Here is a 14,779-nt window from a genome sequence, read left to right as displayed (position 1 = left end):
CAGACAGAGGGTGAATACAGGTATATTCAGACAGACAGGATGAGAAAAATAATGTGTTTTTTGAACATTGAAGCATGTAAACATGTTCTAGTAGAAACCCAAAATACAAGTATGAACCTGAAAATGATCATGATATGTCCCCTTTAAATCCCAATATCCTGCACATTTGTTTTGAAGAACTAGTGTCTTGCTTTTGCCGTTTCTGTTCACCACCAAGCCGCAAATCTTCTCTTTCTTTCCGCCATCTCCCTCTTTGGGAAACTTCTTTTTGTACTCTGTAACTCAAGATCGTCTCCAGCTTGTTGTGTTCATGCATCATGACGTGCAGCTCCTGCTGGTAAATCTGAAATTTCTTCTCCTGCTACACTTCCTGAAAAACACCTAACACAAAACAGCAACTCAATGAGTCAGTGATGTACACATAACCCACATTCTGTAACTGCAACTTCACAAGTCTTTTTTGAATCCCATTTTTTCCCAGGAATTCAGCTGGAATTTTGAGAAGGAGGGAGGGGAGGGTGAGGTTAGGGGAGTTGGGATTGAGGAGGAGGGATGTGGATGGAGGTCTGGCTCTCTGTCATCTCCACATAAACTGGCCAGGGAGTTTTTTTCCCCCTTCACTCTGCAGCAGCAAACAAAGAGGAAGATGGAAAAGCCCTTGTGCACGTTGGCTGCAGTGATTTTACTGGGAGGATTTCTAGACGCGGTACTGATAGACGATACAACAACTCAGATTAATTTATTATTCAACTACACAACTACAGCCGAGTCTGTCACTGTGCAGCCGCAGGATCACAGCACAGACCGACCGACTCCAACAGAAGCACCGACAAAGTTATCCACCACCGCTGCCAGAGGCAAACAGCTGGACACCAAAAACATCAGTCAAGACAGTGAAGAAGAAAACAGCAATAAAGAAAAAAAAGAAGATGTGAAAACACAACTGGGTAGGACAAAACTTTACTTTTTAAGCTGTGAGAAGCCAGTGAGACTTCAAGCTAATTAAACCAAATTATGAATGTTAATTAAGGATGTGCAATTAATGAATGATGCCTTCAGGGACCCATTGAGCTCCTGACTTACATCTGCTCAGCTTTTGTAAACCCTGATTCACTGAGAGAAAAAAAAGGTTTTAAAATTTTTGAAAATAAATATTACTTTATATTATTTTGTAACTAGAGTATCCCAGAGCTTCTTTACAAATAATTACTTTTGTTATCAATTATTTTCTTGAGTAATTGATTGATTGTTTGGTATATAAAATGCCAGAAAACAGTCCAAAAACAAACAAAAAAAAGATTAATTATCAAAGAAGAAAAACAGCAATTATTAGCATTTGAAAACCTGGAACCAGTGAATGTTTTGCATTTTTGCAAGAATTAAGAGTATCACAATTCACCTAGTTGATTAATCGATTATTTGTTTCAGCTGTATAGAGGATGATTAACTAATAAAATGGTCTTTAAATTAGTTGTTTGTTACGGTTTGCTACATTTACCTAATTCCCAAAAATATGTGGTGTGTGTGGTTTGATTTAAGATGAAACAGGCTGCATAATTATATTAATACTACCCTGGATGAATGTGGATAACATATTTATTATTTTATTGATGTTTATTATTATCATTTTTGTCAGAAAATAGTGTAAAATGCCCATTACAATTTTCTATAGCCCACAGGGACCTCTACAAATTGCTTGTTTTGTCCGACCAACAGTCTGAAACCAAAATATATTCAGTTTCCTCTCATAAAACACTAAGAAAACCAGAAAATATTCACATTTGACAAACCGAAGCTAGTGATAATTTTGCAAAAATGACTGATTAATCGTGCTCCAGACATATTAAAAGGATTTGTCCTGTCCTAATGTAAACCTCCCTTAAACCAGACATCTTTATTTTCTCCTTCTTCTAAAGATATTGAAGTGAAAACGTCCCCTGACTTTAAGAGAACAAACATGGCTATTTTGTCCTGCCAGTACTAGTCTTTGTGATTAATGGGGCTGTTATTGCATGTTCAAAGCCCATAAAATACCCTGCAGCTGAAGCTCTGCTGGACGTTTGACTTTACTCTCTCTTGGCCTTCAAGCTTCAACTTTGTCTCAGATTACTTTCAAACCCTCCACAGATTCACTTATCTGCAGTTTCCTCTGCAGAGGGCCTCCAACCCTTCCACTGAACTGACCCGGGATGATTAGAGATATTCCACATAACAACCGCTGAGACCTCTAATTACATCAGCCATGTGTTTGCTTACTCAGAGAAACCAGAGGGAGAGTTTTAACCCCTCAGCAGTCAGTCCCACAGCGGTTTCTTTAAAGATCTCCAGACAAGCACAGACACAAACCCACAGAAGTCTTAATCTCCGTCTCCTTCTCCCTCCAGACTGTCCTCCCCTCGGCATGGAGTCCCTGCGGGTCGATGACAGCCAGATCCAGGCTTCTTCCTACCAGCGGGCGGGCCTGGGTCCTCACAGGGGGAGGCTGAACATCCAGGTGGGTCTAGATCTGGATCAAACACAAAGTACAGTGAGCTTCTACTTATAGAAATTCAAAAAGATAGAATAACAGGAAACAGGATCTCATAAAGGGAGACTGTGGACAGGAGATGAGAAGGATCACTTCACTTGATTTTACTGAAGCTTTGGAGGGACATTTAGTTTTTTTTGGAAAGATCCTGTAGCTATGAATACCATTATAACAGGGCTGCAACTAATAAATATTGTCATTATCGATTGATCTGTCGAAAACTAGCGGAAAAACTGAGTACATTTTTAATCGTTTAGTCAAAAGAACATCAGAAAATTGTTCAAAATGCCCATAACAAGTTCCCAAAGCCCAAGATAACATCTTCAAATTGTAGTTTTGTTCAAACCCCCCAAAATATTCAATTTACTATCATGTAAGATGTAAGAAAACAAGAAAATCTTCACATTTGAGAGGTTGAAATCTTGTTTATGTTAACGTTAACATGCTAACATGCTCACAACCTAAACATGCTGATGTTTACCATTGCTAACAATGGCAAATTAGCACTAAAGACAAAGTGCAGCTGGGGCTGATGGGAATGCATTTGGTCAAAAACCAAAGTATTGGACAAATGGCTCTTTTCGGCTGCAGTAAACACGTGTTTGATGTTTTGGAGTAAACAAAAACACATGTTTAGGTTCAGGCAATAAAACCACTATAGTTAGGTTTAGGAAAAAACAACATGGTTGGGATTAAAACTACTACGTTTGTACAGTGAAAATGACACTGAACGTTGTGAACACAGGACACAAAGGAACAGCTGATTGTAACGTGACGCACGGGACACGAACAGCGGTTTCTTGGATGAAAGCCTTGTGTTTGTTGGACCCATCCACCTCCCCTCCTGCCAACCCGCCTGGTGTGTGTCTTTTTTGCTCTTAAAGCTATCACCACAGTCACTCCCAGCACATTTTCCCTGAGCGGTTAATATTGATGCGGATGGGTTTACATTGTAGTGAATGGAAAGACCGGTGCGTCTCATACCAGCGCTTAAGGGTGCCTTGTGTGGAGGTAGCTAACACCAAAGACCGTGACAAAGCGATGGTATTTGATGCCCTGGGAATGAGAACGATCCTGAATGTCTGTACAAAATTTCATAGCAATCCATCCAACAGTTGCTAAGATATTTCAGTCCAGACAAAAGTGGTGGAGTTGATAAAAAAAAGAAGCTAATTGCAAAAAAGGGATAATTTTAATGAAACAGTTTATGCACAAAGTCACATTTCTGGGTCTTGAACTCTGTAAAAGTACGAGTGGTTCCTAGATTATGTTTTAAATATAACGATGCACAAATTATATATAACCTTTATTTAACTAGGAAGTCACATTGAGATTAAAACCTCTTTTACATTCTAAATTAACAGCACAAAATATTATGTCCTTACTCATTTACTTCATATTATGTTTTATTTCTGTCTATAATTTCTGGCCTATAAAATAAAGTAGATCTCCCACACTCTCAAACACTTTTTTTCCCTCTGCTTTTATTGGCATGTAAAATTACCACTATAATAAAAACCTCCAGCGACTGGATTTAAAGTAGAAAGTCTTCTTGTTGAGTTTCTTGGAAAGTAAATAGAAATAATCTGTAAAATACAGAGTCAGCAGGGCTATTCCACCTCCCCCTCTCAAGTCTGAAAGCAATTATTTTACAATCATGGTCCACACCAAACTCTTATGCAATGCTTCACACTGGAGGCAGAGCCAGGAGTTTAAATGGATTCTGCAGCTGACAAAGAGAAACCCTGTGTGTAACATGTGTTTTTAGTCTGGCATCGCGGACGGGGACCTGTACGACGGAGCCTGGTGTGCAGAGTATAAGGACCAGTACCAGTGGCTGGAAGTGGACGCCATCCACCTCACCCTGTTCACCGGAGTCATCCTGCAGGGCCGAAACTCCATCTGGAGGTCAGGTAGTATCAGCGTTAAGATCTGAAGAGGTTTTGTTCCAAAAGGAAATTTAAAACTGCTGCTGAAAACACACAAAGCACAATGTTCTTTCACTGCATTGAAGTGTAAAAATATATTTCTTGGTCTTCGTTCCAGTTGGGATTGGGTCCATACCTACAAAGTCCAGCTGAGTAACGACTCTGTGTCCTGGAAAACCTGCATGAATGGGACAAAAGAAGCGGTAAGAACTATTTTTTTTGTATTTTCTGACATGAAGGAATGTAGCTACCGTGACCAGTGGACCTCGTACTGATGGAAAACATATTTCAAAGAGTTTGTGCCAAAGTGAAATATGTACCGTGAACAAAACAGTCAACTATTCAACAGAAGAAGACACAGAACTCAAAATGAAAACAAAGTGGAGCAAGAAACTGGAACTTGTGGTTGGCATAATAACAGTATAACATTGTATTAGGATTACTTTTTTCCATATGTCAGTTGCCAAATAGGGCCTCTATTATTACTAAATCAAAACGTGTATCCAGACTAAAATACACATCGATGACAACTGCAACATGTAGGTGGAAATACCAAGAAATGTAAGGTCTGATCTCGTTCCAAGGAGCGGGAGGTGAAACAAGACATTCTTTTCTCTGTTATTTTATTTTCATTTTAAGGTCATCGCTTCTGCTAAGGAGTTTATGTTCTCAGTACTGCTTGTTTGTTCGTTCATGCTAATATCAGACAATTATCACTAAACACAATGTACAGCTGAGGCTGAAGGGAATGCTATTAGCTTTGCAGATCATAAACTTGTGACCTGATGGTGGCGCTAGAGAAAAAAAACAGGGGATCACCAAAGTCAGTAGAATTCATCCTCTGGGGATCATGAATATCTGCACCAAATTTCCTGACAATCCTTTCATTAGTTGTTGAGATATTTCAGTCTGGACCAAAGTGGTGGACCAAAAGCTAAGCCTGTCTAATTCTCTATTAAAGAGCACCTATTACGCTTATTTTCAGGTTCATACTTGTATTTTGGGTTTCTACTAGATGACATGTTTACTTTAATGTTCAAAAAGCGCTGTACTTTTCTCCTACCGGCTGTGCTTGCCTTCCGTCTGAAACGCTCTGTTGTTTGGTTGTTTTCCCTCCCGAAAAGCCCAGTCTGCTCTGATTGGTCAGCTGGCTCACTCTGTTGTGATTGGTCAACAGAACCAAACTTTTCGGACTCCGCTTCAGCTCCGCTCTAACTAGCTTTGTTTGAGGGCGTGCCAAACTAGCCTCTTAGCAATGTTATACTTGGTGACATCACCACGTTACGAAAGAACTTCCAGCAAGGCGTTTCAGGCAGTTCAGCCGCAGTGTTTCTGTGGGGGAGAGTAACTCCCTTTAGCGTGGACTTTGGGCTTTGTAACTTTGCAGACCTTTTACATGCACAAAAAAACGATTTACAGTAACACACTAAAGGAAAGGGAAAAAGCACAAAAGCATAATAGGTCCCCTTTAAAATAACAACAATGCACATCTGCAGGGGATCCTAAAATGTTTAAATCTATGTGATGTCTCATTGAATTGTACAGCTCTTTGTAGGAAACCAGGGTCCAGAGACTCCGGTGCTCGGACTCCTTCCTGTTCCCACCGTCGCCCGTTTCATCCGCATCAACCCTCAGACCTGGTACATCAACGGCACCGTCTGCCTCAGGGCTGAGATACTCGGCTGTCGTGTCAATGGTAGGCTGCAGTACAGAGCTGGACTGAACACAGTGACTGACCTACGCGTCAAAATATATTCAAGTTTAAGTTCAGTCTGTCAGTCAACAAAATGAAGTTAATGTGCTCTTTCCTCGTAGATCCAACTGACACCTACTCCTCAGAGCAGGGATCAAAAGACGCCCTGGACTTCAGACAGCACAACTACAAAGAGATGAGAAAGGTCAGAGCGTGAAAGGAACGGCTGCAGGGCCACACATGCATGATGAGTAACTTTGGTTTCCCCTAAAGCTAATGCCAGAGTTTTTACTCAGACTCTTAACAGTTTGCAGATTTCCCGACAGTTCAGATTTAACTCTTTGATGACTTTTAGTCCAACGTACATTCACTCAAGTACTGTGCTTAAGTACACTTTATACTTCCACTTCACTACATTTCAGAGGGGAATATTGTATTTTTTACTCCACTACATTTATCTGACAGCTTTAGTTACTTTACAAATTAAAATGTTTGCACATAAAACATATGAGGAGCTTATAAAATATGATGCTTTGTTATAAATTAAACTACCCAACAGTATAAACAAGTACAGCTGAAATGATTAGTCGATTAACAGAAAATTAATTGTCATATTTAATGCAAAAATACTCAACATTTCATTGTTCTAGCTTCTCAAATGTGAGGATTGCTAACTTTGCTTTTAATTATTTAAATGTATTTGTGATATTGTTGAGGTTTGGACAAAACAAACATTGTGAAAGTGTCACTTTGGGCTCTGGGTCATTGTGATGGCATTTCTCACTATTTTCATTATTTTTACAAACCAATTAATGGGGAAAATAATCAGCAGATTAATCCATAATGAAAATAATCATTAATTTATAGTTCAAAAGTAGCTCCACCTCAACCAACAACAGTAACATCCTGCTTTTACATTAATGCATGAGTAATAATAATCTAATGGTATAATGTATAATAGGACATGGGGACATTTTTCTGCATTGAGTGCTTTTACTTTTAATACTTTAAGTACATTTTCCGGTTAATACTTACATACTTTTACTTAAATAACATTTTCAATGCAGGACTTTACCTAAGTAAAAAGTACTAATACCACAGGTTAAAGGGTCTGAATACTTCCTCCACCACTGTTCTTAACCCTGAAGCTCATGAAGGCCGTGACGGAGGAGTGTCCGGACATCACCCGCATCTACACCATCGGGAAGAGCTACATGGGACTCAAACTGTACGTCATGGAGATCTCCGATAACCCCGGAAAACACGAACTAGGTAAGAGCGTTTATAGCTCTTCTTCTATGAGTTGAAACCTTCAAAGTCTGAAGTTTCTGGACCAGAGTTCATTCAGCTGCTCTGGGGCCCAGTTCAATATCCTCCGGTGTTTATACAGACTTTTCTCTGCAGCAGCAGCAGCAGCACACTGGGAGGCTCTGGGTGTCTTGAGGAGGCTTTTCTTGTATAAACAAACTGATAGCGGTTTGAAATCAGAGACGGCACTCTCTCTACCAAACTACACAGATTTCCTTTGTAATGTTGCTTTCAGATGCAGGGTTTTGCAGCCACTCAACATCCACCAAATATTTAAATTAATTCTTTCTTTCTTCCACATATGTCAAAACTGCTTCACTCCCAAGGGGGGATAATGGGAATGTGGGTTATTTAACAACAGCTGATTTAAATTTCAGTGGTTTCATGGTTAAATATAAACGCTGGTGCCAAATCCAAGAAGAAATGGGTCATTTTATTATTTTTGTGCTGATGTATCAAGTGCAGAGTTGGAGCCTTAGGGAGTTTTAGCTCAAGGAATGTCTGCCATCAAGTCTGGCCAATCCTTGTATGATTATTGGCAAAGTGTTGTCAATCTGTTGCCTAACACAATACAAACCAGATTAAATGTGTTCCTGATGTTTTTCTGGGTTTTAACTTTGACCTACTGAACAAAATCTAAGTATCAGGTGCTTCATGTTTAGTGTGACCTGTTATAAGTTGCTTTTGGCCCAGATAAATTCCTCAACACTTACAGGTTGGCAAGTCTAACTTTCCCCTCTTGGCAGGTGAGCCGGAGTTTCGCTACGTGGCCGGGATGCACGGCAACGAGGCTCTGGGCCGAGAGCTTGTCCTCAACCTCATGCAGTACTTGTGCAGAGAATACAAGAAGGGAAACCAGCGAGTCGTTCGGCTGGTGACGGAGACCCGAATCCACCTCCTGCCCTCCATGAACCCCGACGGATACGAAGTAGCTTATGAGAAGGTGGGTGAAGTTAAAGTGACTTTGTAGATGTGTTAAAGGAGAGAGGGCAGATCTGCTTCCTTTGTATTTTCTGTCCATCACTTGGTGATAAAAAGGGGGCAAGGTTGGATTGCAGGCTGGGTTTGGTCAATCAGGGATGGTGGATAAGAAGATTCAAACTCATTTACATATTGACCTGAACAGAAGAGCCCTAATTCCTACTGGTTAGAAATTTAAACTCATGTGCAACATCTCAGGCATGACTGGTCTGATTTTGACAAATATGGAGGAGTTGCCAATTTGTGCACACTGGGGGTATGATCATTGTAATCCAGTAAACTAATGGATTATCAGTAAAGGAGAGGAAGCAAAAGCCGTTAAATTGTATATAGTAGAGACTTCCTGTTTACCAGGAAGTTGAAGTCCCCAGTTCATAGAGTCTTTAACAAAACTACAGTGATAAATGTCCCTGTTTCTGCTGCAGGGCTCTGAACTGTCCGGCTGGGCTGACGGACGATACAGCTATGAAGGAATCGACATGAATCACAACTTTCCAGACCTGAACAACATCATGTGGGACGCCCAAGAGGTGGCAGCGGATCCATCTAAAGTCACCAACCACTACATCCCCATCCCAGAGTACTACACTCAAGAAGACGCCATGGTAAGGACGTGCATTTGTTTTCTTAAAGTGTTACGACCCCAAGTTGGTCTGGGGGAGAGGAGAGTAATATAACGCCGAGGGGTCTGACAAAGCGTCAGTATGTGACGAGTTGGGATGAGAGAGCCCTGGACAAAATAACAAACCAACCAGCCCTGAGGAGAAATAAAACACACAATACTAAATAAACTGCCTGAAAAGAAAAGTTAAAATCGTGAATTGAAGAACTGAAATCTAACAGAAAAGTCCTCACCTTTCTGACCTAACCTGACAAAAACATACAAAAGAGCATCCAGCAAAATAACTCACAAACTCTGGGTGTAAGGAGGCAGCAAACATGGCCTAGAAGTGCAGCTCCTCAGTCTTTATATACCCACACGTGGACTGCCATTGGCTGCAGGATCCCAGATTCAGCCAATAACACAAGGGGAGGAGGAAGAGGAGGAGGAGGAACAACACAACACATTTTATCAGTTACACCTTCACCTATTGGGGATGTAACAGTAAACAATGATGTAGCAATCAATAGGGATTTAAGCATTTTTAGGAATTTAGTTGGAGCCACATGTAGGATGTAAAACAAATCCATCACTGTGGCGTCATCTGGTAGCAGTATTAAGAATGACCGTGTGGCAGACAGTAATGCATACCAATAAAGAAACTTTCCTGCATAAAACCAAGAAAGAGGACTTTGAAAACAGACTATTTTATATTTGTTTTATACATATTTGTATGAGCATTGTTGGAGGGAGCCTGAGATGAAGAATTTCATTGCCTACGTCTGCTTCACTGTAGTTGTTGTGACAACAAAGGACTTGAAACTTGAGGAGAGGTTTTAAAGGTCCCATATTGTGCTCATTTTCAGGTTCATACTTGTATTTTGTGTTTCTACTAGAACATGTTTACATGCTGTAATGTTAAAAAAAAACTTTATTTTCTTCATACTGTCAGCCTGAATATACCTGTATTCACCCTCTGTGTGAAACGCTCCGTTTTAGTGCATTTCGTTGCTAGGCAACAGCTTGGGCCATGTGTACTTCCTATCAGTTGATGAAATTCACATACACTGCAACCAGGAATAAACTGGGACACATTCAGAACGTTTACATTTAAATATGTGTAAAGGGTCGAAATATTGTATATTTGTGACATCACAAATGGGCAGAAATCCTGACAGCTTGTTTCAAATGCAGAGTTTCTGAATACGGGCTGTGTGTATTTCCCTGTGGATTGAGTGTTTCGATACTTTCACAGTATTTATATAGGACTTAAACCTGCTTTAAAATAAAAAAAACATGAAAATCTCACTTTTTTATAATATGGGACCTTTAATGAAATACAGATTACTGCACCAAAGACAGCAAAGGACTAAACTCAGCTACTTAAAAAACGTGTGACATGTTTTGGTGCATAAATGTAGGTCACACTGAAAAGCAGTTTTTAAGAGTAGTGGAAACTCTTGAGAGGAGGAAAATACTGTTTCCACTATTGGCATACAAGCCTCGGATCAGGAAGTCATTTCAGGTCAGAGAGCTGCCGAGGTTTTACTGGAAGCCTGAACATTGTTCAGTGTTTGGTAACAGAACACATGTTGAAACGCTGCCTCCAGATAAACAGTAAAAAGATAACCACATTTTAATATGTGCACTTTAAAATGATTATTTTCAGTTTCTGCTGATTGCTGTTTTTTTTGTTTTTTTTTACTGTTAGGTATTTCCTGATAAGAATCTTACAATCCCATATTTCTAGCTTGTAGATGTAAAAGCATAAAAGGCAGTTTAGGCAGAGATCATTACAGTGACTGAACAGACAAAGAAAAGAGCACCACCTACAGAAAGTTAAATGTAATCAACAGAAAATCCAGTTAAAGAACTTTCTCTGCTGGTTGATTAATAAATGAAGTCTGATAAATCTAAATCAAAACCATCACAACAAAGTCCATATAGCACTATAGTCAGAGGTCAAATGCTGTATAAAACACAGAACATTTTAAATACATTATAACAAAACTAAATTCAATTTTAGATGGTGAGATTTCTCAGCAGTACAATCCTTTTAATCCTTTACTATACAATGTTTTTTTTGTGTGTTTTGTTACCTTTACAAATACATAAACTATGAAACTAAATGAAACAAATGTTCAGTTTGCTGCATGTGATACAAATTAAGGTTACTGTCTGTGTTTAATCATGAGAATCTTTCCCATAAATCAGTGACATAAAGTTAATCCATCCCTCCCAGGTGGCCCCAGAGACCCGAGCCGTCATCAGCTGGATGCAGGATATTCCCTTCGTGCTGAGTGCAAACCTCCACGGTGGAGAACTGGTGGTCACGTATCCCTTCGACTGCACCCGAGACTGGGCCCCTCAGGAGGACACCCCCACGGCGGACAACGCTTTCTTCCGCTGGCTGGCCACCGTCTACGCCTCCACTAACCTGGTGATGGCCAACCCAGACCGCCGCATCTGCCACTACGAGGACTTCCAGGCACACAACAACATCATCAACGGTGGAGCCTGGCACACCGTCCCCGGCAGTGAGTCACGACTCTTTGAATGATGGAAGCCATCAGGTAGTAACTTGAAAAAAATGTTACCACCTGTGGACAAACATCCTCTAAAAACACATACCTCTTAATTTAAAGTAGGGTCCCTTAAATCTCTAATCTTCCCTTCAGCCTTTATTTACTTTGCAAGCTTAGAAAAGGGCCTCAAAAATACCTTAAATTAAGTGGTTAACCTCTTAAATCACCATCAGGCAGGTGAGTACAAGGCAACAAGGGACAAATGCAGACAATCTAGGCTGACATGGACAGTTCAGTAATTTATTGAGAGAATGCAGATGCAAAATCTTAGGTAGCAAGTCCATCAGAAGTTACCGAAAATCCACAGGTGAACAGGAACAGGGCAGGGGACAGGTACAGGGTTCAGGTTCAGGTTCAGGTTCAGGTGGCTGGAACACAAACGCACAAAGACACTCCCAATCTGGCACTGGGAAATGAGACACAGGTGAGCAGGTGGATGTGGGAGTCAGGTGGGACAGGGGAAAAGTCTGAGGCCATCTGGTGGACAGGTAGAGAATAGCAATGACTGCAAGGTGGAATTGAAATGCAGGGATGGTTGGACAGACAGACGGACAGAAAGTCTGTGCTGACTGATGAGATTAACAACATTAAACCTTAAACTAACTGTATGAACATAGTGTTTATTTGAAATACTGAAGGGTGTCTTAAGGTCTACAATTTAGGGATTTATTTCCCGGAGTGTCCTATTTTGACAAAAATTCAGTTTTCAAATAACAATAAAAAACACTGATGAAGACATGTTGAGTCGAAACGCGTTGGTGTTATCCATGTCTTCATAAAGGATTTTTAATTCACAATCAGAATGCCTCGATGGTTTTCCAGACTGCCATCCTTTACCAAGGACTTCCTTTCAAAGTAAGCTTGACAGTCACTCTTTTATTATTGTTATTTGACTACTTGCCCCATCCATAAAGAGCACCTGTTTTTTTGCTTCAACATTACCAACACCGAGTTTCCTGACCCCGGTGCAGCACTCCAAATTTCTTCTTCAAAAGTTGAGTTTTGTTGAGTTCACCGTGAGTTTTATTTTTTGTCTGTGAATGTTACATTTACTAAAATATTTTTTTTATTATTTAAAATTAGTGAGGATAGATACATGTAATTGATTTAGTCTTTAACATCCTTCCCTGCAACTGTATTTAATTTTTTTCTTGTGTGCACTGAGCTTACCTGAAAACTTTTTGCATCAATATAACTAACAAATTAAAATGTTAATCTCCTGAAACCGCAACTTTTTTGGCTGACTTTTTTTATGCACATTGATTATATCCCTGTATGTCTTTTCTACAGGTATGAATGACTTCAGTTACATGCACACCAACTGCTTCGAGGTGACGGTGGAGTTGTCCTGTGATAAGTTCCCTCATGTCAGTGAGCTTCCCATCGAGTGGGAGAACAACAAGGAGTCTCTGCTGGTTTACATGGAGCAGGTCAGTCTGCATCCATCTGTACAAAGAAAACGACACAAGTCATCAGCTGCAGTAGCTTTGAAATCCTCACAGTGCAGCGTTTCCTCTTCACTCAGGTTCACAGAGGCATCAAAGGTGTGGTCAGGGACAAGCTGACCAAAAAAGGAATAGCAGATGCTGTAATCAAGGTGGAGGACCACAACCACGACATACGATCAGGTCAGACACTCAACTCTATATTTTATGTTTATGTGTTAGCTTTCTGGGTGATAATGCAGAAAATGTGTAAATAACTGGAACTGTGTAAGTTGGAAGAGCAGACTGGTACAGTTTTTCGTAGCTTAAATATTTCTTCACCGTCCACTTTGGTTTCTTTTCTGAAACTGAGTCACAAAGTTCTGGTTTGACATAGGATCAATGTCAGACCAGAGGTGGAGATCTCAACGGCAAGAACATCTCTGGGTTATTAACATTTTGACAACTTATACTAATAACAAAGTCAAAACTAAGGATTTTGGTTTATTTTTTTTATTCTTGTGAATAATTAGAGCCAAATTTAGGCAACATTGGGATGACAAAAAGGTTGGGAACCATTACACGAGGCTATCACCTTTAGTCTCTCCACCAGCACTAATCCAACAAGCTCACCACTGTTCTCTGGGGGCGTCCTGAAAAGCATTCTGGGAAATGTAGGAAGTCCAAAACTTGCATTTCACTGTGTAACAAAACAGTTATTTGTCTCAACCTCATTTTTATTTCCCAGCTACTGACGGGGACTACTGGCGTCTCCTGAACCCAGGCGAGTACAAGGTGGTGGTTTGGGCCGAGGGTTACTTCCCGTCCGTGCGTCAGTGCCGCGTTGGAATGGAGCCACGTCCCACCATCTGTGACTTCACCATGACGAAAACGCCCATTCAGATGCTGAAGGACATCCGGGCCAAAGGAGGGAAGATCCCCCAGGACCTTCAGCTGCGTCTTCGTGCTCTGAGGCTCCGCAAGCTTCGCGCCAGCACCAGGGCCATCAACCAGCGTAGGGAGAGTCAGCGGATGCAGAAGGCGAGGAAAGCCCGGTCCACCAGAGCCCAGAGAGCGTGAGAGGAGACGGGACGAGGGGGCTGAAGAAGCTCCGGAGATGAGCTGGATTACAGGTTCAAGAAGTTCAGCTCAAACGGAGAAAGCTGACCTCTGGGAATACTGATATGTTCCAACTAGAGAGGACACTATTAAAGGATCAGTTCACCCAATTTACAAAAATATAGTATTCTGCATAGTCCGAGTGATATCAAGACATGCAGACAGTTTTATGTGGTGAAATATCTGCCTCTGAGATTTGTATGTGTCGATCACAACTTTAAAATATTAAATAAAAAAAATTCAACAGCGACGTATTTGGGTGTACTGACCCTTTAAGGCAGATCAAACCATGACAGTCACACAAACTCTTACAGACGTTGACAGGATACTTACAAAGCAGAATAACTTCTAAAAAGTTACACAGACTTTTTGAAGGATTATGGACATCTTCACATTAATAGACAGGCATCATTGAATGTTTAAGTTCCCTTTACCAGTTTCTGGTTTTGTACATGAACTGTTTCTTTGTTGACGACTGAGTTGAGGATTTAAGTGTCAGCTGGTCTGATATGTGACATTTTTATTTCTAACAATGTGTCTGTTTTTGTTTGTTTAACTAAAGTCCAACAGGACCATAAAAATCTCAAATAAATATGACTTATTTGTGTTAATC

General features: G+C 40.5%; 1 protein-coding gene across 2 annotated transcripts; it reads left to right on the top strand.

Annotated features, from left to right (window-relative positions):
* The first annotated feature begins 554 nt into the window (after nt 1-554).
* Nucleotides 555-14,779, top strand: LOC119474341 (probable carboxypeptidase X1). 2 transcript variants are annotated; one of them, XM_037746324.1, is made up of 13 exons: nt 555-947; nt 2,385-2,494; nt 4,296-4,435; nt 4,574-4,658; nt 6,001-6,151; nt 6,271-6,353; nt 7,297-7,420; nt 8,203-8,399; nt 8,863-9,042; nt 11,281-11,575; nt 12,914-13,053; nt 13,149-13,251; nt 13,796-14,779. In XM_037746324.1, the coding sequence occupies exons 1-13, from the start codon at nt 647-649 to the stop codon at nt 14,125-14,127; spliced, it is 2,241 nt and encodes a 746-aa protein (XP_037602252.1). In that variant the 5' UTR covers nt 555-646; the 3' UTR covers nt 14,128-14,779. The 2 variants fall into 2 exon arrangements, with proteins under 2 accessions (XP_037602252.1, XP_037602253.1); XM_037746325.1 differs by lacking the exons at nt 555-947; nt 2,385-2,494 and having other exon boundaries at nt 4,301-4,440.

Source organism: Sebastes umbrosus, chromosome 16, assembly GCF_015220745.1.
Source record: "Sebastes umbrosus isolate fSebUmb1 chromosome 16, fSebUmb1.pri, whole genome shotgun sequence".
In the NCBI taxonomy this organism is placed as follows: domain Eukaryota; kingdom Metazoa; phylum Chordata; class Actinopteri; order Perciformes; family Sebastidae; genus Sebastes; species Sebastes umbrosus.
This window is presented reverse-complemented; position numbering and strand designations above follow the sequence as displayed.

Excerpts from the sequence above, each read along its gene's own strand:
- LOC119474341 (XM_037746324.1), top strand. The coding sequence starts at position 647 with ATGGAAAAGCCCTTGTGCACGTTGGCTGCAGTGATTTTACTGGGAGGA. Across the intron at positions 4,659-6,000 it reads TGAATGGGACAAAAGAAGCG|CTCTTTGTAGGAAACCAGGG; the intron begins GTAAGAACTATT and ends TGAATTGTACAG. Across the intron at positions 11,576-12,913 it reads CTGGCACACCGTCCCCGGCA|GTATGAATGACTTCAGTTAC; the intron begins GTGAGTCACGAC and ends TCTTTTCTACAG.